Source organism: Epargyreus clarus, unplaced genomic scaffold (assembly GCF_041222505.1).
Source record: "Epargyreus clarus isolate Ecla_fem2 unplaced genomic scaffold, WU_Ecla_fem_2.2 ptg000008l, whole genome shotgun sequence".
Classification (NCBI taxonomy): domain Eukaryota; kingdom Metazoa; phylum Arthropoda; class Insecta; order Lepidoptera; family Hesperiidae; genus Epargyreus; species Epargyreus clarus.
In genome coordinates, this window is record NW_027332216.1 from 12,417,853 (window position 1) to 12,445,083 (window position 27,231).

The 27,231-nt window shown below is 35.6% G+C and overlaps 3 protein-coding genes across 4 annotated transcripts in view; 1 reads left to right on the forward strand and 2 right to left on the reverse strand.

Moving 5' to 3' along the window:
- The first annotated feature begins 551 nt into the window (after window positions 1-551).
- LOC140744463 (uncharacterized) lies at window positions 552-14,777 on the forward strand. The gene is made up of 16 exons (XM_073076066.1): window positions 552-757; window positions 828-948; window positions 1,495-1,634; window positions 2,193-2,494; window positions 2,959-3,106; window positions 3,342-3,483; window positions 3,848-3,982; window positions 4,650-4,750; window positions 5,998-6,086; window positions 6,630-6,748; window positions 7,355-7,466; window positions 8,408-8,554; window positions 9,800-9,903; window positions 10,297-10,401; window positions 11,404-11,612; window positions 12,889-14,777. Coding segments are annotated over exons 1-16 (2,130 nt in total). The 5' UTR covers window positions 552-755; the 3' UTR covers window positions 13,043-14,777.
- Window positions 14,778-17,154: 2,377 nt separating this feature from the next.
- Window positions 17,155-20,078, reverse strand: LOC140744461 (protein FAM234A). Its single transcript, XM_073076063.1, has 2 exons — window positions 19,939-20,078; window positions 17,155-18,739 (listed from the first exon to the last, which is right to left on the reverse strand). Exon 2 carries the CDS (start codon window positions 18,638-18,640, stop codon window positions 17,306-17,308), a length of 1,335 nt encoding a protein of 444 aa, XP_072932164.1. The 5' UTR covers window positions 18,641-18,739; window positions 19,939-20,078; the 3' UTR covers window positions 17,155-17,305.
- Window positions 19,487-27,231, reverse strand: part of SOCS2-12 (protein) — a 45,899-nt gene continuing 38,154 nt past the window's right edge. For both annotated transcript variants that reach the window (XM_073076065.1, XM_073076064.1), the window contains exons 2-4: window positions 26,393-26,679; window positions 25,268-25,413; window positions 19,487-22,003 (exon numbers count right to left, since the gene is read on the reverse strand). In XM_073076065.1, coding sequence (XP_072932166.1) covers window positions 21,676-22,003; window positions 25,268-25,413; window positions 26,393-26,679 — 761 coding nt within the window. In that variant the 3' untranslated portion in view covers window positions 19,487-21,675. The remainder of the gene's footprint in view (window positions 22,004-25,267; window positions 25,414-26,392; window positions 26,680-27,231) is intronic.

Below are 27,231 nucleotides of genomic sequence, written 5' to 3' on the forward strand. Positions count from 1 at the left end.
CAAACTAAATTCTGTTAAAAATATGAATTCCCTAATAAAATAAAAGGAATTTAAGCACATACACAAATACTAAACTTGGCTTAAATTTAAATTATTAAAATAAATATAATTTAAATATATTAACTCCCACCTTTTTTTTAAATTTCTTTCCTTCCATACGTTCCTTACGTCGAAGAATGAATGAAGATATTGACTGAATAAATATCGATATTTAATACCTAATACTAATAATATCAGAAGCAATAAAACTTTCACATAAAATGTCATTATTTAGAAATTAGAAGAAAAAAATAAATAAATAGGAAACATTGATCATTCGAACTATTTTGAATTGTTATCCGCTAAACAATTCCCCACTTTTAATCTTTTATATTTTCTGAAACATTTTATAATTTGTACTCAAAAGCAGAGAAAGTTTACAATAAAACCAATTGAAGCACCATTTAAATACCACAAATTAAGCATTTAAATTCCGCAAATGAATGTTTCGATATCAGTTGCATATGTGATATTATCGAGCATTGGATATATTCACTAATCGGTATCATTGCCCCATCCCTATGCCCTAGTTCTCTAGCAACTCGGCTCATGTTTACAAAATAGCAAAATTGCAAAATATAGTAATCGTTTCATTTCATTCTGATTCTGAATTTGTGTAAATTGCTTCTTATAACATTAATATTACTCTATCGTTGGAAATTGACGGACATTATTTAATCCTTACATGAACAAAGTTTACCCGGCCAAAAGAAACCATGTGAGATAGTTGATATAATTTCTTTGATATAGTTTTTTGTTTTGAAAGTTATAATGAATGTATTTTTAAGGAGTTTTGTGGATTTGGCGACGTTGGCGGTGCATCGGCGACATGAGATGGAAGCAAGGATAAACGGATTTTTGAAAAAATGTGATCTAGCTATACAAAATGTTATGGCATTACAAGTGAAGGTATGTTGAACATTTTATAAAAAATAAGAGGTACTTTAATAAGCATATTGATAAGTAAATTTCTATAAATACAGTTTTAATGAAACCTTTTAAGATGGATGTATTTTTAAACTTTCTATATTGATTAAAACCAAATAAAATCTATTGTAATTGTTTTTTAAAATTACTATTAGTTGTATTGATTCATGATAGGAAACATACATCTGTACCCAACTACATTAAAAATAGTTGTTGAAGCCAAACACAGATAATTGCCACTGTTGAGGGCTAAAATAGTCGCTTTAACTGTAGGTCAGCTAGCATCCACCCCTATCCACCGAAATACCAAACTGTTTCATGTTGGAAGTAGGTCTGATGGTGGTACCGTCTCAGTAGAAAATACATAAAAGGATATAGAAGTAAGAATTGTGTGTAATCAATAAATTCTGAATTAGATCTGATTACTCTTATAATTAGAAATCTACATTGCCCAGAAGTAAAATAGGATGACGTGCTGCAAATCAATCTGTGGGTTGCAGCAAGTAAAATGTAAATTAATGATTCCAGGCTCAGGGTTTTGTGGAGCAGCTGAACTGCGACCCATCTGAGCTGAAAGACAGGTTCCTGAACTGTATGAAGCAGTTGGACGAGTTTATGTATCTTATTACTGATTTCAACCTTGCTATGGCAAAATTAGGTAAGATGAGGTTTTATTATAAGTATTATGATGCCAACAATTGAATTCTAGACATCTGCAGCCTGCACCTTTTGGATCTTAATAAGAAGAAGCTCTAAGTTGTATGTTTAAAGGTGTGTGAACTTGGCCAATCTGCATTTGGTTTGCACTGCATCTTATGGTTAACTATGGCCTAAATGCTTCTCATTTGGAGACCTGCAATCATAATTGACGAAAATGTGCTGATGATGTATGACCCATGATGATCTATTACAACCGCACTTTCGGCTGTTAATTTAAAATGAAAAAGAAAGCATGTGACAGACATGCTTTCTTTAAATTTCAATATTAATAAAGAATAAAACAATATTAAAAATGATTTCTTCTCCTATGGTATAAAATCAAATCATTATGTAACATATCATCATCATATCTAAAAATTGATAATAATTGCAGTATTATTATTGTAATGTAACACTCCAGCATAATTGTTTATGAAAATGTTTATATCAAGAAATACTTCTTTCCCACTCATGGCATGCTTAAAGAAATACTTCAAACATTTATTTGCTTTTTTAGATGAAACTAGTGAGATGGAGAGCACTCCAGTACAAGATATAAAAAACAAGGCAGTACTACCACTGCCATCTAGTGGAGCGTTCAACTTGATAGACGCTTTAAGTGAGCCAACTCCTTCAACGTCTAAGGCATGCCAGAATCAATGTCCCTCTGAACAGCCCAGACGGAAGAAAGTTCCTAGAGAAGACCAAATGTTAATCATGTTTTCAAGCAACTCTTGCTCATCAGAAAGTGTGATAGCGAAGAATGATGTGGGCGATAGGGAGGTTCAGTGCAGTAAGGTGGAGAAAATTGAGGATGTTACAAATGAAGGTAATTCTTAAGCTTATGTTCATGACTACAATACATATTTCTCTCATTTTTTTAATATAAAATTCAGTAGGTTAATGAATCCTTATTCGAACTAAAAAATAAATAAATATAATAAAATCTTATTTATAACAATGATGTTTCCCATCCGATTCACTTTTGAGGCCAAAGAGTGTAACTGAGTGTGCCTGAAAAGGATACAGGGTCTTGCTAACTTTTTAAAATGTATGAATATGCAAAGCAGTTATATTTAATATCAAACAGTGCACATAGGAATATTAAAAATCTATATTTAGTCAAGCATATTGTATACACCACATACTTCATTAATTTGTATTTATTTATTTTTAAACAGTTTAATTTCTATGGTGTACATAATACTCTTTACTATAGCACCTTTTATTTTAATTATCTACCTAATTTATCTATGCATAAATCAACAGAAAAAAATTACAATTATCTTCCAGATACAAAACATGCTGAAAAATCAATAGAGTCATGCAATCTTCCCGCACAGACAGTGCTCCAAGTGGACTATGTGTACAATGCGACCATAATGCACGTGGACTGCCCCTCTTTCTGGGTCATCACCGACAAAGTGGATGATGTTTATGAGTAAAGTATACATTTTCTTTTAGAGAAAAAAAATTGAAATATTTTATTGAATATATTCCATTGTTTTTCCCTTATCAGTTAATTCTTTAATCAGCCAGATTTTTTTTCTATAATAATTTGTCTAATTTAAATAGGCAATTTTAATTTGAATTTATTTACAATTGTATGTGTAAGTAAATTTTTTAATTGGAAAATTCTAGATTTATATACAATTAATCGATGTTGGCTTTTCCAGTTTGATGACAGATATGACTAATTACTACAAGGCTAATCAATTAGAATTGACACTAGACGATGTGATGACACTCACTTACTGTGCATTTTATGACGAAGAGAGCGACTGCTACTACAGAGCACTGTTCATTCGGCTCACTGAGGTTAGTATCTCTGCGCTTTCGTTTTTAAAGCATATTTAACTACGTAAGCACTTAGCAAATGCATAAACGATTATATATACACGTCTACAAACAAACATTCATAGACACAATACATGCACGCGCGCTTTCATATCCACGCTCACATGTACGAACGCTAACACGCACGTATTCACACATAGACATATATACACCCATGCTCTATGTCCATAGATGATATATCTGATATCTATGAGAGCTTCATTATACTAAGCAACTTAATTGGGAACTTCAATACATATGGTTTTTTTTGGTAGTAATTAATTTTATTTATAGGATAATTTATTTACTAGATACTATAAGAAAATATTTGTTTAAACTTTACCAGGAAGACATGAGTATGGCGGAACTATTCGTGGTAGACACTGGCGAGGTGCGAGTGACACCGATCACCAATATACAGCCACTGGTACCAGCGTTTTGCACTAAACCTCCCTATGCGCGCTGCTGCCACCTAGCGGGGGTAAGTAATAATAACGGCATACATACTATACATAGGGATTAAATTATTCATTCGAACTTAAAACTTAGGAAAATCAGTCCTTTACTGCAATAATGTGTGAACTCTAAAGAAACGTCTAATTTACTAGACCTACTGTTAAAGTCACAAAAAAAATGTTTACTGTCTAGTATCACAACAAGCTGCAATAGATGCAATATTTAATCAATACAGAAAAAGGGTATTAAAGTATATTATCATTATGAAATAAACAATTTAATGTAGACATTATTCTAAGGCAGTTAAAATTTCAAATATAGCAAAAAAAGATATGTTCTTTTAAGTTTTATATTTTCATAGAGTTTGTAGCTAGAGTCCGCGCCAAACTTCTAGTCCGCTAATATAGAAACGGGTCGCGTCGCAACAGCTAATTGTAAATATTAGCGGGATGGAGATAGCGCGGGACCCTCCGCTGCCCACTCTCGCTCACGGGTACGTAGCTGCGTTAGTGTGCCCTTACTGTTACTACAGAGCATAATTATGCTTGTAGTTGTGTTTGACCGCATTAGCTCTCTGACTACACCTGCGTGCAACAACTTCAGAGCGGACTAGAAGTTTGGCGCGGGCTATAACATATAAAATTTATTTGTGTTTTTGTTTTTGGGGTTTAATACATCCATCAACTTTACAGGTGGAAGTTATAAGTTACCAAGAAAAGCAGATGGTGATGAGACAGGATGATTTTATGAACTCCTACATTGGTACAGTCTGCAGCATAGAAGTTGATGACAAGTAAGTGTATACGGCCTATGATATAAAGATTTTAGAAAAAAGTGAAATTAGAATAAAGGAAGCTGTGGATAAACTTGGTTTTGAAACCAAACCAAGGTTGATATCCCAGGCACTCACTTCTGATTTTTTTAAAGTTAAGTACGTGTATTAGAAAGTAATAAATAATGTAAATTAACGCTTCTTACACTCGCAGCCCCACACTAGCATTCACTGTATCATGGATAGACATAAACACTAACACCCAGACCCAGAACAGATATCAAAATTCATCATTCAGATAGCTGTCTGGCCGGGGATCGAACCCAGAACTCTTTGCGCGTCAGACCGGTATGGCAACCGCTCCGCCGCGCGGGTCGTCAATTTAATTACGAGTATCACTTGCTTAAACAATGAAAGAAAACATCGTGCGGTGGTTACTCTACATACCTTTGAGTTTTAAATAATGTTCTCAAAGGTGTGTGAAGTATACTAATAAACACTGAACCAGTATGGTGGACTATGGCTGGACTATGGAATCCTTCTCTCTTATAGAAGTGACCTATGCTTAGCAATGGGGCAGTAAAGTGTTGTCGACATTTTAATGAGAATTATTAAAAAATCTTGTTACACTAATTATGTATAATAATGTAGTGGCATTTCTGTTGGCCTCTCGCTCATTCTGTATGTGTAAGCTAGATTTGACAAAGCCAACGTAAAAACATTTTCAAAGTTATGTGCGTATTAGAATTTAATTATCGCTTGCTAAACGGTGAAGGAAACCATCGTGAGGAAACCTGCATACCTGAGAGATTTATAAAAAAAAAATCTTAAAGGTATGTGAAGTCTACCAATACGCACTTGGCCAGCGCGGTGGACTATGGCCTAATCCTTCTCATGAGAGGAGACCCGTGCCCAGCAGTGGGACAGTAATAGGTTGCTGATGATGATGATGATGATAATTTATGTAATAATGATTGCTACTAACACTAGAAATAAGTCTCTTGTTAACAATATGGAAATTATATAATCTGGCAAATGATTGAATTGAATCGTATATTTTTTAAGTTATAACTAGCTGACCCGGCAATTGTTGTGTTGCCAAATGTTAAGGGTGAACAGTCCTTATCACCTAGAGGTATGAAAAATAGATAGTAGCCAATTCTCAGAATATGCATATAGAATTTAGTGAAAATCGGTAAAGCCGTTTCGGAGGAGTACGGTAACTAACATTGTGACACGAGAATTTTATATATAAGATAATATTTCAGCACTTCGGAGTCACTGGGTGTCTATGTCACCCTACCTTCAGGGCAGACTCTCAACGATGTGATCGTGAAGGAAGGATTGGCGATAGATGGTAAGTTGTTTTTGGCTGAAACTAATAAGTAATAACTAATTAATGCATGAGATTAAACATAAAAATTTATTTATTTATTATTTTATGCACCAATTACACTTATTAACAATCGTTATGAATAATACATTTCTATAGACAGATAAAAATAAATTATATAAATTCACAATGTCGATGTTAATTATAATAAAGAAAAATGATATGTTTCATAGTTATCAATTAATCCAGTAAGTAGGTTGGACAGTAAATACTACTTTATTAATTACTCCGCTGTCTATCCGTTAAAAACTAATGATGAAGTTTTAGTTTTTATCAAAATCGGCTTCGTAACTCCTTTTAGCATATTTCGCTAATCCTTATAGTTTCGGATTTGGCCCTGAAGGCCTATTTGATAAATTCACCTTGTATATGTACTTATATTATAAATAATCTATACAAATAGATGTATTTTATCGAACATAAAAATAACCTATACATTTTTCGTGAACCCCGGGTTATCTATTGCGCAAATTTGAAAAGGCTATTCAAATCATAAGACTATTCCAGCAGACAAAACCCAGGCGCCAATACGCCCTTCAGCGATCCGAGGCCCACCAGAACTGACTGACGTTGACCTGGACATCACGCAGGGACCCGAGTACGAGGATCCAGTTGAGGCGGTTACCGTGAGTTATATAAATCATTTACCACTTAAAATACCACCAATTAAGTAGATAATCGGTTCAGTCTGTAGGAGAAATTATTATTTTTTCACTTCATGCATTTAATCTTACCCAATTAATTATGAAATTGAATTATTGAGACGCCCGTAAGTTGACGTAAGCCCGTAAGAGACGCACAAGTTGAATTGAAAAATATTGTGCTCGTCGTTTGTATAATAAGATATATTATACTACCCGCGGTTTGTATAAAAATATGAGATTGCAACCCGTCGGATGGGTCAGTCGTACTTCGGTAGCGGCGAGAGATGGACGTGTCGCGAGCGCCCGCGTCACGAACAAATTGTTTCCTTGACTTTCAACTCCTGTGGTCGAATGTCGAATCCCAAGTCATAACACACCAATATAATATGTTATTACCATGCACGCCGCGAAAATAAATCGCGCAGTGAAAAAGAAAACTGTTATTTACGTACGTTTTCAAATTTATACGCGTATTGTGAAACAAAAACTTAAGAATAATGACCTGAAATTAGTGGTCAGGTGACACATAGATAGGTAGTGGTTACAGTTACTACTCTTAGGTTTCATAAAGTAAATATTTAATTTAAGGGCTACCACAACCGAGACGAAATAGACATCTGCAAGCACTACAAAGGTGGTCCAGAGAAAACCTGCTTCAAGGGATCCCGGTGCAACAAGAGACATGTCGTCAAACACCCAGGCATGTAATACATATACAAATTAATGCACAATATATTTCTAAATCGTGAAAACTTTTCGTATTATTTACTTAAGTTGCATATACGAATTCTGGTTTAAAACTTTTTTATTAGTTTTCGCAATTTAAATGTTTATTTATTTATGAAAAATAAAAAATGTAAGTAACCAAAAAAAAATTTTTTTTTGCTATTCTATTTACATTTGTTATATATTTGCTATCCCTACTTAATTAGGCAGCCTTACTTTGTTAAGTCCTTTTTAATCTTAATTTTTATTAAAATTAAATCAGCTTTTTTTGTGCTTTAACTCCTTTCAGCACAATATGACTTTATTTATTGTAATTATTATCAACATTCTGTTTTTTCTTTTCATATTTTAAGTACTCATCAATAATATAATCTTTTTCATATTACTTTCTTGATAAAATATGTCTAATATAATCTTCTTACTCACATATTACATTTATTTTCCCTTGAATTAATTCTTAATTCAGTTTTTTCCCAGAGGGCTGTTTTGTCCACATATTGCCCATAAATTCCCATCGATATATTCTTAACTTCTGTGGCTTCTTCTCCATAACGAAACACCTCGTGAAATGGCGCTAGTTGTATTGACATTCAAAAGCTGTTCTGTAACGAAAATATTTTGAATAAAAAAAAAATTTGATTTGATTTATTTGTTCTCCGTAGTGTAGTGATAGCCTAGTGGTTAAGAAACTCGGCCTCACGGCCTCACTTAAACGGTGAAGGAAAACACACGGTGTTTTCCTTCACCGTTTAAGCAAGTGATAATTAATTTCTAATACGCACAAAATTTTGAAAAATCACAGGTGCCTGGGATTTGAACCTCGGACCCCTCGTTCGAGAGGCCGAGTTTCTTTACCATTACGCTATCATTGCCCTCATAATCTCTTCTAATCCCTCATCACTGTGTTCCCGCCAGACGGCTGGACGTTGGACCGCGTGTGCGTGCCGGTGCGCGTGCGAGCTCCCCCGCTGCCGGCGCCGGGCGCGTGGCTGCGCGTGCGCGTCACACACGTCGCGCACTTCGACCGCTTCTACGTGCACCTCGTCACCGATCGGGAGAAGGGTGTGTTGCATACACACTCTTTTGGACACACAGTCCGCGTCAAACTGCTAGCCCGTAGCTAAACTGCAGATTTTGTTGCGCGCAGGTGTAGTCATACAATTTAATATGGCGACGCGACTCATTTCTATGCGCGCAACAACTTCAGAGCGGACTAGCAGTATGACGTGGACTATACTTTTTTGAAGTTGTTGCGCGCAGGTGTAGTCAGAGAGCCAATGCGGTAGAACACAACTACAAACATATACTCCGTAGCAACAGTAAGGTAGTTTGTCCACCGCACCGTCACCGACCCGATACCGAGAACGAATTAGATTTGGGGCCGATTTTAACGTGTCGTGACGGCGATAGTTTGTCCACCGCGACTGATATCGGCGATTTATTTTGTTTCTGCTGTGTCAAGCATGTGACAGCATTGTATGGACAAGTTTCAATATATTACCGGCACATCGGCCCGTCAAAATCTCTGTGCCGATCTAGCGGTCACGCCGTTCTACTCGAAATATCGGCGGCCGACATGACGGACGTGCGGTGGACAAGCGGCTATAGTAAATGTATGTACGCTACTTCGACGCCGTCATTAACTAACATTATCGGTTCGGTGACGGTGCCGGTGGACAAACAGTGTAAGAGAACACCCGCGAGCGAGAGCAGACAGCGGAGGGGGCCGGGGGATCCCGCGCTGTCTTCATCCCGCTTATATCTACAATTTGATGTTACGACTATCTATTTTCAGAACGGACTAAAAGTTTGGCGCGGAATATACACATATACGTTACACGCGCCTAGAACAAAGTCTCGTCGAAATAATTTTTATAGTGGAAGCGGCTTAAAATAAATATGTTTTTCTATTTATGAATATGATACGGTATGATCCGACAAGACACGATTTTTATTTATGATTAAATAATACTGTTTGATATGTACTGTTTGTAATATCTATTATGTAAGCACGTAAATTATACAAAGAAGTATAATCTAACTTTATACATAATTAAAAAACGATATTTTTTTATAATATAGCAGCTGCAAAGGAACATGTAGTCCACCTGTGGGTAAAGGCATTGCCTGTGGACATTTGCAATCAATCTCCGATAATATAGAAAAGGAAAAGAACAATATAGGGAAGAAAAGAAAAGAAAATGAGTCCAGCGTCAGTTACCTTGCCGCTAAATTTTAATATCCTAAAAATCATCTTATAGTTGTGCCTCCGCTATTATAATACTATTAGTAAACACTTCCTTTCAGAAACGGTGCCGAGTTTCGGCGTGGTGCTACCACCGACCACCCTCGAAGGTCTCATCCGTGATATGAACAGCCCCGCAACGCGCTTGTCGTATAAACCATTGAAGGTAAACTCATTTTATTGCTAACGTCAAACAGAATGGGAAGGATTGGGCCGTAGTTCACCAAGTGCGAATTGGTAGACTTCATACCTTTAAATTTTTTTTTTTTTAATTTCTCAAGTATTACTCGACCAAGTCAACTAGACGAACGGGTGGCATGCGTTAAATTATATATTATTAGACAGAAATTCATTAAAATTTAAATTTCTTAGGTATAAATCAACATTTCACAAGTAATATTTTTTTTGCTAGCGGTACGCACATATCTTGCGAGTAACGTCGTTGGCTTGGTCGAGTAGTATCCAGGTTTCCTCACGATGTTTTCCTTCACCGTATTTTATAATAATTACTATAATAGTTTTATTCATATGATTAAATGATGTTGTGTTTAAATTTCAGACGATTCCGGCCCCGGGCGAGTTAGTGGCGGCGTTGTATCCACTTGACGGCCAGTGGTACAGAGCACGCGTGATATCCATGACGCGAGCTGATCAAAATGTGGAGGTTTGTAAATAAATTACATTTAAATATAAATATATACTATTAAATACAAATGAAATATACTTTGACCAAGAAGGTACTGCAGCCACATCTATCTTTAACATGAAGCGGTTTTTGCAGTTATGTGGTAGGGTGTAAATACGAGCTGACATTTATTTGTGGCGACCATTTTAGGCGTCTGCTAAAACTGGTGCGTATGCACGGAGCGGACGTCTGCTTTGGACAGGCTGAGACTCATGCGGGCATTCTTCCCATGCAATTCGTGGTATAGTCCGCGTAAAACTGCTAGTTCGCTGTGAATATTGAAATGAATCGCGTTGCCATAGCAAATTGTATGACTACACCTGCTCGCTACAACTTCAGAGCGGACTAGCAGTTTGGCGATCACTATACGTACCGACGACACTCAACTAATGTGGAGAAACGTGAACGCGCGTCGCTTGTCACGCGTGTTGAATCCGTCGCACGCTCGAGCGCCTGTGATATGTTGTATTACTTTCTACTACAAACACTTGAATGTGCTTCCGTGTCAATTTTATCGGACGGCGTTAGTCCTCAGCCGAATTTGGATTGACTTAGAACCCTCGTTTTATATGGAGTTGATTACAGATATTCATATGTGGCAGTGCCCATTTTTTCCTTCAGCTGGTCTTTTTTTTATAATATGGGAATAACAAACGAGCATGCAGTCCACCTGATGGTAAGTAGCTACTGCCGCCCAAGGACATCTGTAATCAACCCCAGATAGGATTAGATATTCCTACCTGAGGTTGGCCACAGATGTGCCGCTACCCCTGAGGACTAAGCTGGGGCTCCTCGGAAAAGTATATATCACTTACCACACTCTTCAAAGCAGAACATAGCAGCGCTCAACACTATTGTTATGAGTGGCGCCGCTTGAGTCGAACCACAAAGGGTTCTACCACCTTTACTTTAGTGGACTTATATCACTTTAACCTTGAAAAAGTGTTCGATTTATATGTGCATAATGAATGTAACCAACAGGTGCAGTACATAGACTACGGCAACAGCATGTGGGTGAAGGAGGACGAGGTGCGCGCGCTGCCGGCGCGGCACGGCGCGCTGCCCGCGCAGGCGGCGCGCTGCGCGCTGGCCGGCGTGCGCGCGCGCACCGCCTGCTCGCGCCAGTGGGCCGCCGCGCGCGCCGCGCTCGCCGCGCTGCTCGACGACCGCCTCGTGCGCGCGCACGTCATGTACGTGGTGACGCCATAGATTAGTAAAGATTATTCACTCCTTAACAAGAAAATGTACCCAGTTTTGAGAATTGAAATAGTTGCGCAAAAAAGTTTTGCCACGTCTCCGTGCTAAAATGACCATAAAATATTTGAAATCATTATTTATTTATTATGGAAATTACGCAGTATTAGTTATTTATTTGTAAATTTTCTCTAAAACTGTTTTTATTTGTCAAGAAATCAAAAAAACTTACTAAAATAAGCCGTTTGTGGCTTCATTCAATTTCAAGGCGGCGAGGTATCTTTACTAATCTATGGGTGACGCTGGATGTGTGTACACATGTCCCTGTAGTTCCGGGACCAGAATAGGGCTACGGTATCCCCTGCCTGTCGTAAGAGGCGACTAAAAGGGGCTTCCGGGGTTGCGGGCGGCAAGAGTGGGAGCTCGAACCGCCTGGCTAGTGACCCCGGGAAGGACGGCGGTATGTGTCGTGCCCACCAGACGGTGTGGCGAGCGTCAAGCTCACCTGGGCAGAGCCCGATGGGACAACGCTCTAAGAGGACTCCGGTTGCGTTCCTTTGGATCCCGGAGTCCTCTACGGCCACCGGGGCGGTTTTAGTGCGGTAAGAATCCCACATAATCCCGTGCCGCTCCCACGGCATAGGGTACCTTTTGAAGGTGTCCCTTTCGTAAACAAAAAAAAAAGAGTGTGTACACAGTGTGTGCACGAGGCGCGCGTACCGCGTGCTGACCGTGCGCGACCGCACTGTGCGAATGCATATCATGACGGTGATCTAACAGTATTGTATTTATACACCGGAATGCAGTAGGCTACAAGAATAAGGTATGTAGGAAGACGTGCGCGGGCACGTTTTCTGTACGTGGTACGTATACATACATCGATATACACAACCAGTAGCTTTAGTATGAGAAAATTACGGGAACAGCGTATGAGTGAAAGAGGACAAGGTGTTCTCAACGACCGTTCTTACGAGTGCAGGTTAAAAATTATCATTAATTTGTCAAAATGACGACTCCAAATAGTAAATTCTTAAAATTCATTTTATTTATCGATTTGGAAAACCATTTTATTAATTAATCCACTTATCAAATTATTTTATATGCTTCGTATAGCATGTACTATTATCTTTTAGTGATTTACTTTCCAACGTAAATTTGGCACATTTATACTTCCTTAGGGTAGGTACACGATAATATGTTCATTATAGAAAATAAGACAAGTAAACATAGCATTCGTCGTAACGCCTAATAACACTCAATTCAATCCACCAGCGCGCGAGACTACGACGAGATCACAGTGGAGGTGTTCGACGATGCCGGCGAGAGCGTCGCGGAGAAGCTGGTGGACCTCAGCGACTCGCTCGAGCTCACCGAGTACGCTGTTATCGACGACACCGCTGTTACCACAAAACTCGTCGTACCTTAGTTACAAACTCGTCGAATGTTAACTGTTAACACCAAAGACGTCGTACCATATGTAAGCCATACACTATACGTTCTACCGGACAGTTTACATGCGCAGATTTGTCTGTACAGGTCAACCGCACGTCGGTAGCGTGTGCATGGTAAGATAAGGGCTGTAATTGTAGGCATTCGGACATCTTCAATAAATATATCGATACCTTAATTCGCAAATCAGCCAACTTTTTGTCAAAATGTTTTTTTTTTATTTATTTTGATAGTAAATGGCGTTGAACGAAATCAAAATAAATAAAAAACCATTTTGACAAAAAGTGGAGTTGGCTGAGTTGCAAATTAAGGTATCGATATGTATAATTCATTGGATAGATTGATTATTGATAACCGGAGTTAGACCCCAAGGTTGAAAGATTCCCTTACAACTTACATTGCAGTTATTAGGCAGAAATAAGTGATTGGTAGTGATCTTTGTAAATTATTTGACTGGTTTTTGGTATATAATAAAAATAACAAATATGTTAGAATATGTATACGTTCGAATGGTGTGTTTGCTTCGATGGCTGTATCGAATATCGATATTAGATCGCGTGATCTTTAAGATAATGAATAAATTGTGATTAAGATTTATGAACTGATATTTATAAGCTATTGTGACTATGTGATTGTACACATGTTTAGTATAAAAATATATGTATTCACTTATAAACATTTGGTATGTTGGCATGTTTAGGTGCATTTATAAACAGATATCGTACGTATCAGACACGGCACGTGACAAACATAATCATAATGTCTAGGAATGTCTTTTTTTTATAATATACGAGTACCAGACGAGCATGCAGTCCACCTGATGGTAAGTGGCTACTGCCGCCCATGGACTTCTGTAATCAACCCCAGATGGGATTAGATATTCCTACCTGAGGTCGACCACCTACGCCGCTACTCCAGAGGACGAAGCTGGAACGCCTCGGAAATGCATGTCTCCGTAACGTATACATCTTCTGTAAGGCGACCGTGCTGACACGGACAATGTCTGTCAAAAATATTGCATAGAAATATATTACTTGTCTGTCACGACACGTTGAATGTCTGTAGGTATAAGTGGGACCTAAATCTTTAATATTAAAAACATTTAGCATACTCGCAAAAATTGCAACAATTTTAATCAGTCACATAGCATATGTTTTGTTTGTATTTCATACTGTATGTTACATGTACGACACAATATTTCTATGTCATTATTTAGCAACAGACCGGCAAAATTTCGATGTGATTGCAAAAATGTTTGGTAATAATAAAATGTATCAAACAACATTTATTTTTGAATAATTTAATAAATACATAGATTTGTATATAAATATGTAACCCAATCAAAATGTTTTGTAAGGTTCTAAATGAGTGATATGATGCTTAAGACAAAGAAATTTAGCTTTTAATATTAGGTGTAGAGTTTTTGTAATAAGTCCATATTTATTAAATATGGACGTTGTTGAAAGTTCATATGAAATGTTTAGGATGTCCTAAGAACTATCTGTTACCCCGGCGCCAGACATAATCAAATATATGAACAAAGAATTTGCTTACACATTTGTTTTAATTTTTTACTCATGACTTTGCGCATGTGTCGCAGGCGCCGCACATATTTGAAGTTTGAACGCTTTGATGTGCGCTCGAAAAACCGACACCAAATGGCAAATGCAATTATTTTAAACAAGCTTTGAACAAATACCCGTGCTTCTCTGTGTTCAAATATTTGTGCAAATGTTTGTGCTATGTTTGGCATTAACGTTACCATGATAATTTACCAACGCCATAAGATATTTAAATCTTTTTCTCTCTTTCCGATAAGATTTTATTCGCTTACCAATGGAAATAGAAAATACAAGGAAATAAAAAGGATACACTTTATTGTAAAAATAATGTCTTCTCAGATTGACGAGTAGAATTTATTGTAGGTATCTATGTTTTGCATAATGTTCTTTTTATGATTTGTTTTCTTATTGTTGTAAAATTACATTAAAGAGATTATTCTGAAACGAATATTATAATAAGATCAAAAATTATAATTTTAATTATTTGAGTTTACTTTAAATATGATTTGTAAAAAACTAATGTAAGTATAATAGTCTACTGTTCATTACTTATATAACGCGCACATTAACATTATATGTTACTATAATACTTTAATGTATAAGAAGTATAAGTCATTTTAGTTGGTAATGTAAAACATCTATCAGTAACTTATAAACATTTAGGTACTTTTTACTAATTATTATTTAGGTACTATTTAATTATTTCTAGTGATTAATAGTAACAGTTGTGATCGAGTTTGTCGTGATAATTTTGAGTTAGATAGATATTACTTCAAGTAATGAAGTCAAAATTTGAGATTTCCAAATCTAAAGGAAAATTTGTCTTTGTTTAATCGAGATAACGAATCTGGTAAAATAAGCTTATATTGTACCCAGATCAATAAAGAAATAGATATCCTATACGCGAATCACGCACACATACCATGCAAATCATGCAAATGGCATTCCATACAATATTACTCTACAATAAGTTACATACTATACATTACTATATGTATATCATGTGGCGGTATAGTGACTAAATATAATTGCTTGCATTTCGAGAATAATGTCTGAAATACAAGTAGAATTGCAATATATAGGCTGTAAAGTGGACATTGTCAAGATTGTCATAAAAACTTTCATCCAGCTTCATGCTTAGATCAATGCAGATTGATTGAGCGGTGACATATTTCTGATTGACTTCCTATAAATTTGTAATCTCCTGAATCCACTCCTTCCATGTCAGTTTATTTCTGCTATATAGTTGAATGTTGGATGCAAGCAACTTCTGCTTCAATGCTGTTCCACAAGGTATTAATTTTTCGGCCTGTGATTTTTAGTATGATAAAATGGTGTGTATCCTCTGTATTTCTGGTATGATAGCAGAAACCATTATTTTTATGTTAAGTCAACATAAAACGAATTGGATACTAATGCAGCGTTTGCGCAAATATTTTTAATGTTTTAAAAACCTGCAAGGTTCTTTTTTTAACTATTTAAGTAAATAAAGAGATTCCAATTGTAACCTTTTTTATTCTTTGCATACTTTGAATTGATTACAGTTAAGTGGTTTTAAGTTGAGTCACCATACCCTCCTAATAAATTAAATGCTTATGTTCTCATAGCGAATACAACATACAATTTTCTTTCTGATATGAAAAAAAAATAAAGAAAAAAACACTTCCAATACCACATCTTGCTTTATTAAATAATAATGATATGATAAGTGTATTCTAACAATTACAGAAAACATGGTAAATATACTTTGTAATTGATAAAAACTTGATTACGATTATACATAACTATTAGTGAAAACTAATTATATATTTGAGATTTCCTACAATACATTCAGACTCCAGAGATTCAAATCGCAGTATATACGTAAACTTGAAATTCAACTAACAATAAAAATCCATTATATAACATTATCAGAACACTCAAGACACTTTATTGTGCTATTTGCTTGTGTTACCCTTATATTAAATATTAATATGCATGTTACCAGAGATTAGATGAATTGTGAAGTTTTAATGACTAGAAAATTTTCATCACGAGCTATCCCAAGCTAGATACAGCAAGCGTAGCAAGATTTGGCAAATTCTAAAAATACATTGATTGGATATAAGAGTACAATTTATAAACAAGCACTGGAGTACACAATATATGATTATTTGATTAAACATTTAAACATCTGCAACAAATAATTTTGGTAATTCCGTCTCTAATCGAATGACCCTGACGACGGAAGTCAAACGCCAGTTGTTATATGGATTCGTGTTCTTTGGTGTATAAGTTTCGGGAGCCACAAAAGTGCTATAGTACGATATCAACTCGTGAGAGTTATCGCCATCCAAGTCTGCAATCATTAAAGATTTCTCTTGATACTCCAAATCTGGCTGGCAGAGCGGTAATGGCGCAAGCATATCTACGGAGTCTCGGACACATATCTGTACTATGTCTGTCTGGCTTATATTAACAATATGAGTTTGAAGCTTATCAAACGACACTAATACAATCCTTTCCGATATATCATGAGCTGTGAAGTTTGAATACTTGATGAATGATGAAATAGAAGCAACATTAATAGTAGGGCGATAATAAAATACATCAGCAGTCTTCGGACTCTGATTCTGTATATTATATCTGACTTCGTCGACTTTAAGTGCACCCTTTGCCAGGTGTGCACTGTTCCACTGTCATAATTTTAGCACAAACCCTCTGATTGAGTTTGTGAACGCAAAAGAGCTGGGCTTCATGGCATAGACGTGATTCGCTGGATATTCCCAACTGACATTCGTTGTACCATTTCTTTCTAACAGTAACTTCAAGTTGACTTGGCATGAGTTGGGACATTCTCCTGTATTTTCCACAATCAACTTGCCTGGCCCGTTCGTAAATATTTCCCTAGTGTTTCCATTCTTCTTTTTCAAGCTCAAATTTATTTTTTTCTTCACTGGAGCAGAAGATGCCATATGGTTAGATGGATCCAGCTTTAATAGCTTTCTGTACAGTACAGGGTACGTGATTTGACGTATAGCTTCAGATGTATCATTTTTGCAAATATATGTTATGCCATCCGGCTCAGGGAGAAGTTTGACTGTAGAGCACTCGTCTACCGTCATTGGGTCACCGATTATGTTCCCAGTAGCACCCGATATAATCAGCAATGAGTTATGATTGATATTTGGATATACTGTAGCTACTGTGAGTAAATCATTCACTTTATCTTTATCCATGTCCTTCATAACAATTGGGAAATCAATTGCAGCAATATTACTGAAGACATTACCCTGTTTGTGGATATACCAGTAATATGTGCCTGATAAAGGATTTAGAGCTGCTAATAAGCCCTCTGAACCAGAAACTATGCAGTCTTTCTGTTTATCCCGGTTAACATCTATGAGATGGCAGTTAATTTCTGTGGGGATTCGGCTCTCCCTCGTGTACCAGCCAACTTTACCAGAATTACCAACAATAAGGAGGACGCCATTGACATCGTCATGACTTTTTTCATCAACTTCCTTCATGTGGTTTCCACGATAAATGAATATGAGGTTCTTGGTATTAGGTATAGCGCCTTCAACAACTTGGACCGCGCCAGATAACTCAATTTCATCGTAAGGCAGCTCCCAGCTCGTCGTCTTGTCTTGCCAATCGTTGGCGCAGCTGCCGACCTCTGAACACGGTATACCCCACAGAAATATCAACACAGTAAGTATGCACACGACGATAGACGTAATAAATGCGCAGCGGCGCTGGAATGACATTTTAGTCGACACGTCGGATTGTAGAAAACTAACATTATCCGTTGTACTTTCCATTGTATTTAAATTTGTGTTCAAATCATCCATATCACTGTTGCTGTAGTTCTTTGTTGATTGCAGCCCACTGTTGTAATCCAGGTTATTGCAGTTGTTCGGCGGAAAATTGATACGAAGTGCATCTCGTACTTGGCGGTCATCGTCGGACTCCGAATCGGACAGCATTTGTTTCAGCGGCGCGTAGTTACCGCCGTTCCCATTTGCTGACATGGCGCACACGATAGCAGTTTAATTAATTTACATCGCTACTATCGTACTATATTACTTATTAGAAACAGAAAATAACAGATCAAAGGTTGATTGCACTTACTATAAATAAAATCAATAGCAAAAACGTCACCCGGACCCCGGTACTTGGACTGTCGCTGTCAATGTCATTGTCATCATTGTTTATTTAAAATGGTCTAGAAGGACAAAGATAATTCTGAAGTAGGTTCTCCATCTCTCTTAAATAATGATCATCATACCATACCTTTATGGGTCTCTTTTTTCGGTTCGTGATGAATTTCATATGTATTAGAGAATTTTAAAGTTTCGGGTTCCTATATTCTTTGATTGTTACCACTTTTCTTTTAAACTAGAACGACGTTTAATTTATCCCACACTAGATTTTTTCCTTTCGTGGATACTATAAAATTTCATAAAGACGAATGCAGAATCACCAAACTCAGAAATCTGAACTTATTTTTTTAATGTTTCTTGTTACGTATCGAACCTGAAACCCACTACTTGTTAGGTCGGTAGGTTTATCGCTTTGTCACATTCGCTTTTATACTAATCTATGCTTTTATAATAGAAGATCGAAATTTTATATTTGTATATATAGTATAGCAGTGCAACATTATTTTTGCCCAGAAAGGCTCTGTAAAGCATCTAAATATTTTGGTTTGGTTTGGTTTGGTTATACGTCTATAAAACGATTAAGATATCTAGGTTACTACACTCTTTGTTTTAGATTAACGAATAATTAACTTTTTATCGCCAAATACACTTCTGTAAAATCATTCTCTAAAGAGCACGCACTATACTTTTAGGAATTAAAATAAAACCACATAATTATAGGCAGAATGTATATTTTGTTTTGTATATAAATTATTTGTAGTTTTTTCATACATTACGTCTACAAGATTTTTCTATTATGTCACACTTATTTAATTGGTGCTTTACCCTTACACAATGGTATAAAAATAATTTTGTTGATAAAGAAATAATTGTTAAGTATTCACATAACAACTATGCCACAAAATTCACATACAACGAGCATGATTCTCTACAATTTAATCCTATGATTTTGAATAATGTTACCATTTTTCCTAATAAAAATAATCTATGAAGCCTACAATTATTCTAATTGAGATTATTCAAGGTAGATACATGTTTACTCTATATTAGTGAATGTCACTAGCCAAAACCTTACTTATATCCAAATAGCCATTACATGGTATATTTGTCACTCAAAACCAATCAAACATTACGCTAATTTATAATTAAGAAATAAATAGGAAAACAAAAACAAGAATTATTTACATACTCAGCCTCAAAATACTACAATTTTAGAATACATTTGCAGATTTACATATAAAATTCAGTATTGATGGCACATTTCTGTTTTATTAATTGTTTAATTTATGGTCATCGCTAACTAACTAGATCCATATCTATTTAACATAATTTAATAATCACACAAAGTACTGGCCCTGACTTTATAAAAACAAAGAAAAAATATTAAACCATGTATAATATTGATCTTAAGTTTACTTCTTCAATGATACATATAGAAAAAGATGCTAAATTTGCAGTTAACGATGACTCTAGTGAAGTGACCACGACATAATATTGTATTTACGACAAACAGTTACTAAATTGAAACTAGGTATCGTGCCTGTATATTGTATTGTTTACACTCGGGGAATATTAACCTAAGGTGTATTAAATTATATATAGGAACAAAAAAATAAAAATTACTGCAATATTTTAAGCATTGATCATAATCCTATTTATTAATTGAAGAATAAATAAATAATAATATACATCTACAAAATATTGTGATGATTCTTAACATAATGGACAAGATTAGGCATTAGTGAACAATTGCTAAAAATAATGTTAATAACAAGAGGCCAAGTTTTTATTCTTTACACATAATGGTGGATCTCGACCAAGGACTGATGGTTTTAGTAGGTAAAACCGTAATTTTAGCCATATTTAAGCGAAAACAAATTATTGAAATTCAATAATTTGTTTTCGATTAAATATGGCTATAAAAATTCGATTAAATATGTTGTTGATTGTTGTTCGTTAATCTTAATTACGTTTTACAATACTCAATATGTATGAACAACAATAATTATTGTTTTCCTATATTTTTTACTTTTATTATTTCGTAATATTTGATTTTGTTTTCGGCAATCACTCAAGAACGAACATCGTTCCAGTAAGTTAATGACATATTATCAGACAATTGTTTTATACTAGTGCATTTTGTAATATCTTGACTTTGTTCTCAATCCACCATTATTTTAACTATATTGTGAAAAAACATGTAATCACACGCATTGTTACACTTATAGATGCTTGAGGATTCAGTCTTGCGTTATTTTCAAAGTATCGCTATATACAGACACAGAATTTACTTAAATTAAGACATCTGCGTGAATATTTCACTAAATACCATAGTTGAGTCCCATATTCAAATACTTATAATAATACACATGTTATAATTTAACTATAATAAAAAATAACGTTTAGTTAGTACACGTTTAAAGGAGCCGGCCTTTTAACTAGCATCCCGTGCTAGCCGCGAACTATGTTGAACATTTGTACAAAGCAAAACAATCCTTGTGATAAATAATTAGGGCATATATTCTATAGTACCCACAGTCCCCCCCCTCCCCCCATAATCAATTTGATAGCAGTAGATCTGATGCTTTACATGAAATAGGGCCCCACGGATTTGTGGGGCCCCCAATTATTAAACCCTTCAGTCATTTTTTATACTTAAAAAAATCCTTTAACTCCCTTTTGCAATCAGAGGCCCAATATTCTAATACTTCCGAGGACTAAAATAGAACGTTCTATATTTTTGTATACGAGCTTCCTTAGTAGACCTAGCTTTTTAGAACTCCTGATAAATAGATCCATTATATTAAAAGGCTGTTGTAATTAATACTTAAGACACTAATATCTTCACTAGGCATCCTTTAGACGCGATTGGACTAAATAAATATAAAGTACAGATTCGTTGGTTAGATTGAATAGGGGTATTCGCCGAGGTAGTCTATGAGGGTTGATGGAAGAGGGAGGAGCCTGTGCTTGGGGGCGCACCAGAGTTTGGGGGTGAGGGGGTTGGAGTCCAAGGCTTTGTGAACTGCGAGCCTGGCGCAGTGTAGTAGGGATGGTGGTGATTTCCTGAGGGGTGTCTTGAGAAGCACTGGGGAGTGTGGGCAGCCCTCGCGGTCCACCCACACGGTGCCAGCGGCTCCTCGTTCCCCTATTCTCGTGTAGTGCTGGACCAGTTCCACGACGCATCTGAATCTAGGCATGAACCTCGCCAACGGTCTGTCACAGTCTAACCTGTAAAGATAGAAAAGTTTGATAAGTAAAAATGTGTGGGAACTAAATGTATGAGTTTTAAAATGCTTATCGCGATAATTCCACACTACTTGGTTAGAATAGAATTGATCAAGGTAACCATCGTCTGGGTCTAGTATATTATGGGACAATAATATGTTTTGGTCTTGAGTATGAGTAAGACCTTGTTTTCGCAATTATCTATATAAAAAATGGCTTAAGGTGTTAATTTAAAAACAAGACACTTACAAGTAGGAACACTTATTTCAATTCAAATAAATGTGCCAAATGTTAACGTTTAATTGATACATTATTCTTAGTTACAGCCAACCAGACTACGCCAAGTACGCCCGTTTTATCCTACATTCGTAATTAATCGCTAATTTGCTCTACATTTGTGCCAGCGTTCCAATAATACAGTATAATTTAGTCTTGTGAAGTTTTGCGGCATGCGTCGTTAGTTGCTATTAGCTGTAAAGTCTGTAGGTTATTATGTTATCAGGGATTATTTCTAGAACAGGCATCTCTTTATCATCCCCACACAGTTCTACCAACGTGCTAAGTAAACGCTTCTGTTTTTCGATAGAACTGTATGGTTTTCTGAGTAAATAATATAAAGAAGATCTTGGAAAGATCAATATAGAGCCTTATATCTTCCAAGATCTAAGAACCACAATTTAATAGAAAATACAGAATGTGCCCGATTAAGTAGGATACAATGTTAACTTAAGACACACAGGTATTTGTAACTGTTCTAGACCTCAAATTATTGACGTCACGTAAATAGTGGTGCTAAGGTTTTGGCGTTTAGCCAACCGTATTGTTGGGATCACGTAGTAACACACTTGTTGAAGATAGTACGAAGGATAACAATAGAAATATGTAGAAAGTAAAAATGTATTCCATATTTCCGAAATTATATGTACACACACAAGTCAGGAACTTGTAAAGATAATGAAAAGATTTTGAAAAAAATGGGTATAAGCTAAGCTACCTTCCTTTAGGTAAAGGCTGAGATATATCAAGGGCCCCAACTTATGAGAGCTATAGATCGTTAGCAACTTAATTTCCACAAAAAAATTGGACAACAATACGACTGTACGAGTATTGAGTTGGAACAGTTCAGTATAACCAACACACGATACAGTCATCGGTGCATGCCATTACTTGGAAATACATATACGTAAATTACAATATACCTACAAACACTTATCATGTTTCATTAGAAAATATTTATCAGTAACGCTATACCGAATAAAATAAGATAATTTGTTGTAACGAGAAGTGTGACGCATAACTAGGGCTATCAACTGTAAGATTTGCATCTTCAGTTGCAATCCAGACTTAATTAAATAATTATTACAAATTAAAATTATATGGACTAGGTTAAGATATTATTTTTTAAAATAAATACCGAAAAAGTATGGGTCATTAATTGGCCTTTGAGTAGCACATATATCCACAATTGAAATATATTATTTACTATTCAAAAATAAAAGTTTTGAAAAATAAGTTCTGTTAAAGTCTTTCTTTTATTTTTTACCTGGAGGGACTTCTAATACCAATTCCACACAGAACAGAAGCTCTACCTCAAGTCGATCAAGGATGCATCATTTTTATAACATAACATTCTAGTATCAGACATTATAGATATACCCTCGATAATTCACAGCCCTACAATCACAAAGCAGTCGCAAATAACACGTGAATGCGTCAACATGTCGTGTAAAGTTTGTAAACAATAGGTATGTTACAAGTTGAATGGAAATTGTTTCATTACCAATGAAACGCTGATTCAAACTATTCTTACGCAATGACTGGAGGTGTTCCAGTAATTTCATAAAATCATACTATTGTCATAAATTCGGGTTAACCCGTGACTTCAGGGAGAATCTTGAAGATACTGAAATTTGATGTTTCATTTGTTTTCTCATTTAAATTAGGTTAAAATTAATCTGAAATCATTCGTTTCCTGAATTGAAATTGTCATCTGTTACCGGAATTGGAGTTGTTTACTAGTACGTATTTATAAATTATATATTTGTATTATATTTCAATAATAAAACTGTCGTTACCACAGAAATTACTGAAAATATATTGATCTTATTATTCAAAATCTATATCTAAATACTCCTATATTGACAGAAAAGATCAAGTGGAGTTGAAATAAAATAGAAGTATAATCGTTTGTAGGTATACATTAATTTTAATTGATTACTTTTATGACAATCTCATTCTGTAGCCATTCAGCATCAACATATTGAATGACACATGTTACAATGACATCTTTCATAAGTAAAATGACGTTCTTCATTCATACATATCATATCAACTGTGTTACATAACTATCATTAATATTCATTGGATATGGGGAATTTTTAGCACAACAAGGAAACTGAAACGAGTATTTTACTTCCCCACACATTTTTGTGATGGGGCCCTCAGATTTCCATAAAAATGTTGGGGCCCCCAAATTATAAACAACTATATTTGTGTAAAAAATTCAATGAATGCAGCTATTTTCGCAATTGATATTTAAAAGAGGAAAATAAAATTAATTTTGCACCACCATTAATAATTAATAATAATTATATTTATCATTTAATGATAATACAATGATGTCAATACTATGATTGCTGTATAATTTAGTCAAAACCGATACGTGTTACAGTAGCGAATTAAGGCAAAGGCGCTAAGATTAGAAATGTCTGATATTGATAACTAGTCTGATATATGATAAGATAACTTTTATAAATATTGGGCTCAATTTATTAATATTATATTTTCCTTCCTTATGTATACAGATTATTGGAAATAGTGTAAAAAAATAAAATATTAAAAGGAAATTGACTTGTTACTACTTTTAAGTGGTTATTACAGTCGTATAGATAAAATTTTAAGCTCTTTGTTATTCTTATGAATTCCATTAACTTACACATGGCCACCTCTAAGAACTACGGCTCTAAGAAGGCGGCACCGCCTATTCCAGGCCACACCTATTTCTGCCTATTAAACGCTGTTGTGTTGTGGTTTGAAGGGTATGGTAAGGGAGACATACTTTTTCGAGGCATTCCAGCGTAGACCTCAGGGGTGGCGGCGCATCTGTGGTCGAGCTCAGTTAGAAGTCTGATCTTATCTTGATTACAGATATCCATGGGCGACAGTCGGCATTTATCATAGTGGACAGAATACTCGTCTGCTTCTCTAATATTATAAAAAAAAACACAGGATTATCATGATGATATTAAACATGTATGTAAGGCTTACCTAAAGAAACCTTGTTCGTAGTGTAATCTCACTGAGGTGGGCCCTCGTTCTGTCTGCACAGACAGTGAGAAGATGAAGTTCCTGTCACCAGAATCCCTTATTACATAGGCACCTACACTCGCATCTTTCAGGAGACTCCGGGCACCCTGCAATAGAAGAATTTTATGGTCAATACATTTCATACTAAAGTTTTAGCTCTACCAGTAACATTCGATTGTTTTGGAGATCCAATAAATTGGAAATTTTGATCGATTATTGGAAAAATAATGAGTTTTAATAATAAATTATTTTTAGAATCAAATTGTTCACATTTTAATAGAGTCAGATGAGGACTACTATCAAAACATGGAATTTTATAATAATTTGTTTTTAAATGTCATGGAAGAGAAAAATTAGGGATGAATTAGATTATATCATCATATATTCAACATATACTAAACTGTTTGTTGTAATACCAATGTTTTAAAGACAAATTAACCACAATATAGGAAATGTACGTTTTTAAATGTCCGTTTACTCCATTCAGATATAACACCCGATATGACGTAACAAATATTTTATCAAGAGCACATTGAGGCCACATAAATAGACCACTAAAGGGGCCACACCAGGATAACAATAAATATATTAATAAGTAAAATTTTCCAATAATTACATTGACCTCTACCTTTTTATCTCTTACATTCAATGTTTGTAAATTCTAATTGAATGCGTACATTATAGGTCATGATGTAATACGATAAAAAAATAAGATTATATTCATGGTCAGATTTATTAATTTTCGTGAGTAATTTTAATTAGGATACAACTTAAGGTTTTTTTGAATAAATTAAATGGGGCAATAAAGCTTTTTATAAAATCAGTTATACATTTCTTTTGGTGTTGCAAAACCCTTTATTATGTTAATTACTATAGATGATAGCTACCATTTAGCATAGTCGGAACTTGCCGGAAAAATGATTGCGGAACTCTAGAGCTTTTTTTCCTTCCTCATAGAGGGACGGTTAATTCAATATCCGCCCTGATGAAACACGATCCCACGACCTAAGAACCCCCTCTCTACAAAGCTATAGTCCTTAAAACGCACTGCCTGTAAATTATAGTAGCTAAAGGCATGAAGCATACCTGCCAATCCAAGTTGCCGTAGTACCATCCGGAGAGCCTCAACGCTCTCAGAGTGTCCGCTAGCCGCCTCAACTCGTCATTGAACGGCGACGCCAGGGGCGACGACGGCGCGGCATACAGTGGCGAGTGCGGTAAGTAGGTGGGCAGGAACGGAGGCGTGACCGGCGTCACCGGGCTCTGGGCGTGCTTCGAGCACGCGAGCGACACGCGCAGCTCGTGTCTGCAGTTGGGACAGCATGCCACCCCCGCGGACCAGCTGAGCGGCACCCCCACTTCCACGCATGCATCTTGAAAGAAAGAAACAGAGATATAAATTGTATGTTCATAAAATTTTAATATTTTTTGAGTGTGGCAACTAACATTTATATGTTAGCACAATCAATATGTACTATAGGTTTCAGGGTGCCTTTCTATCACAGAAGTGAGTGCTAGCATAACTATGGGTGTCTGGCAAATCCAGCAATAGTAATACTATTAGTATATTTGACACACATCCATAGTTAAGTTACTTCACACATCTCTCGTAGAAAGGAAACCTAATTCTTTTTATTTTAACAAATTTGTCCCTGTTCTGGGTACAGATAAAGATAATATTAATATCGTATTTATGCATTTCTTATAGCTCTTAACATATTTATAGACTAACTAAGAAAAAGATGATGCTATTTTAAGTAACATATCTATAACAAATAAACTATATACATAAAAAATTAACTATGTATGAAACTATGAATGTTTTAAATATATTACATAAGTGTTGTTAATGGAAAATATTACTATACCAGCCTCTTAATGCTAAGTCTGTTATCACCATGTCAAACATTGCTTATCACACTATA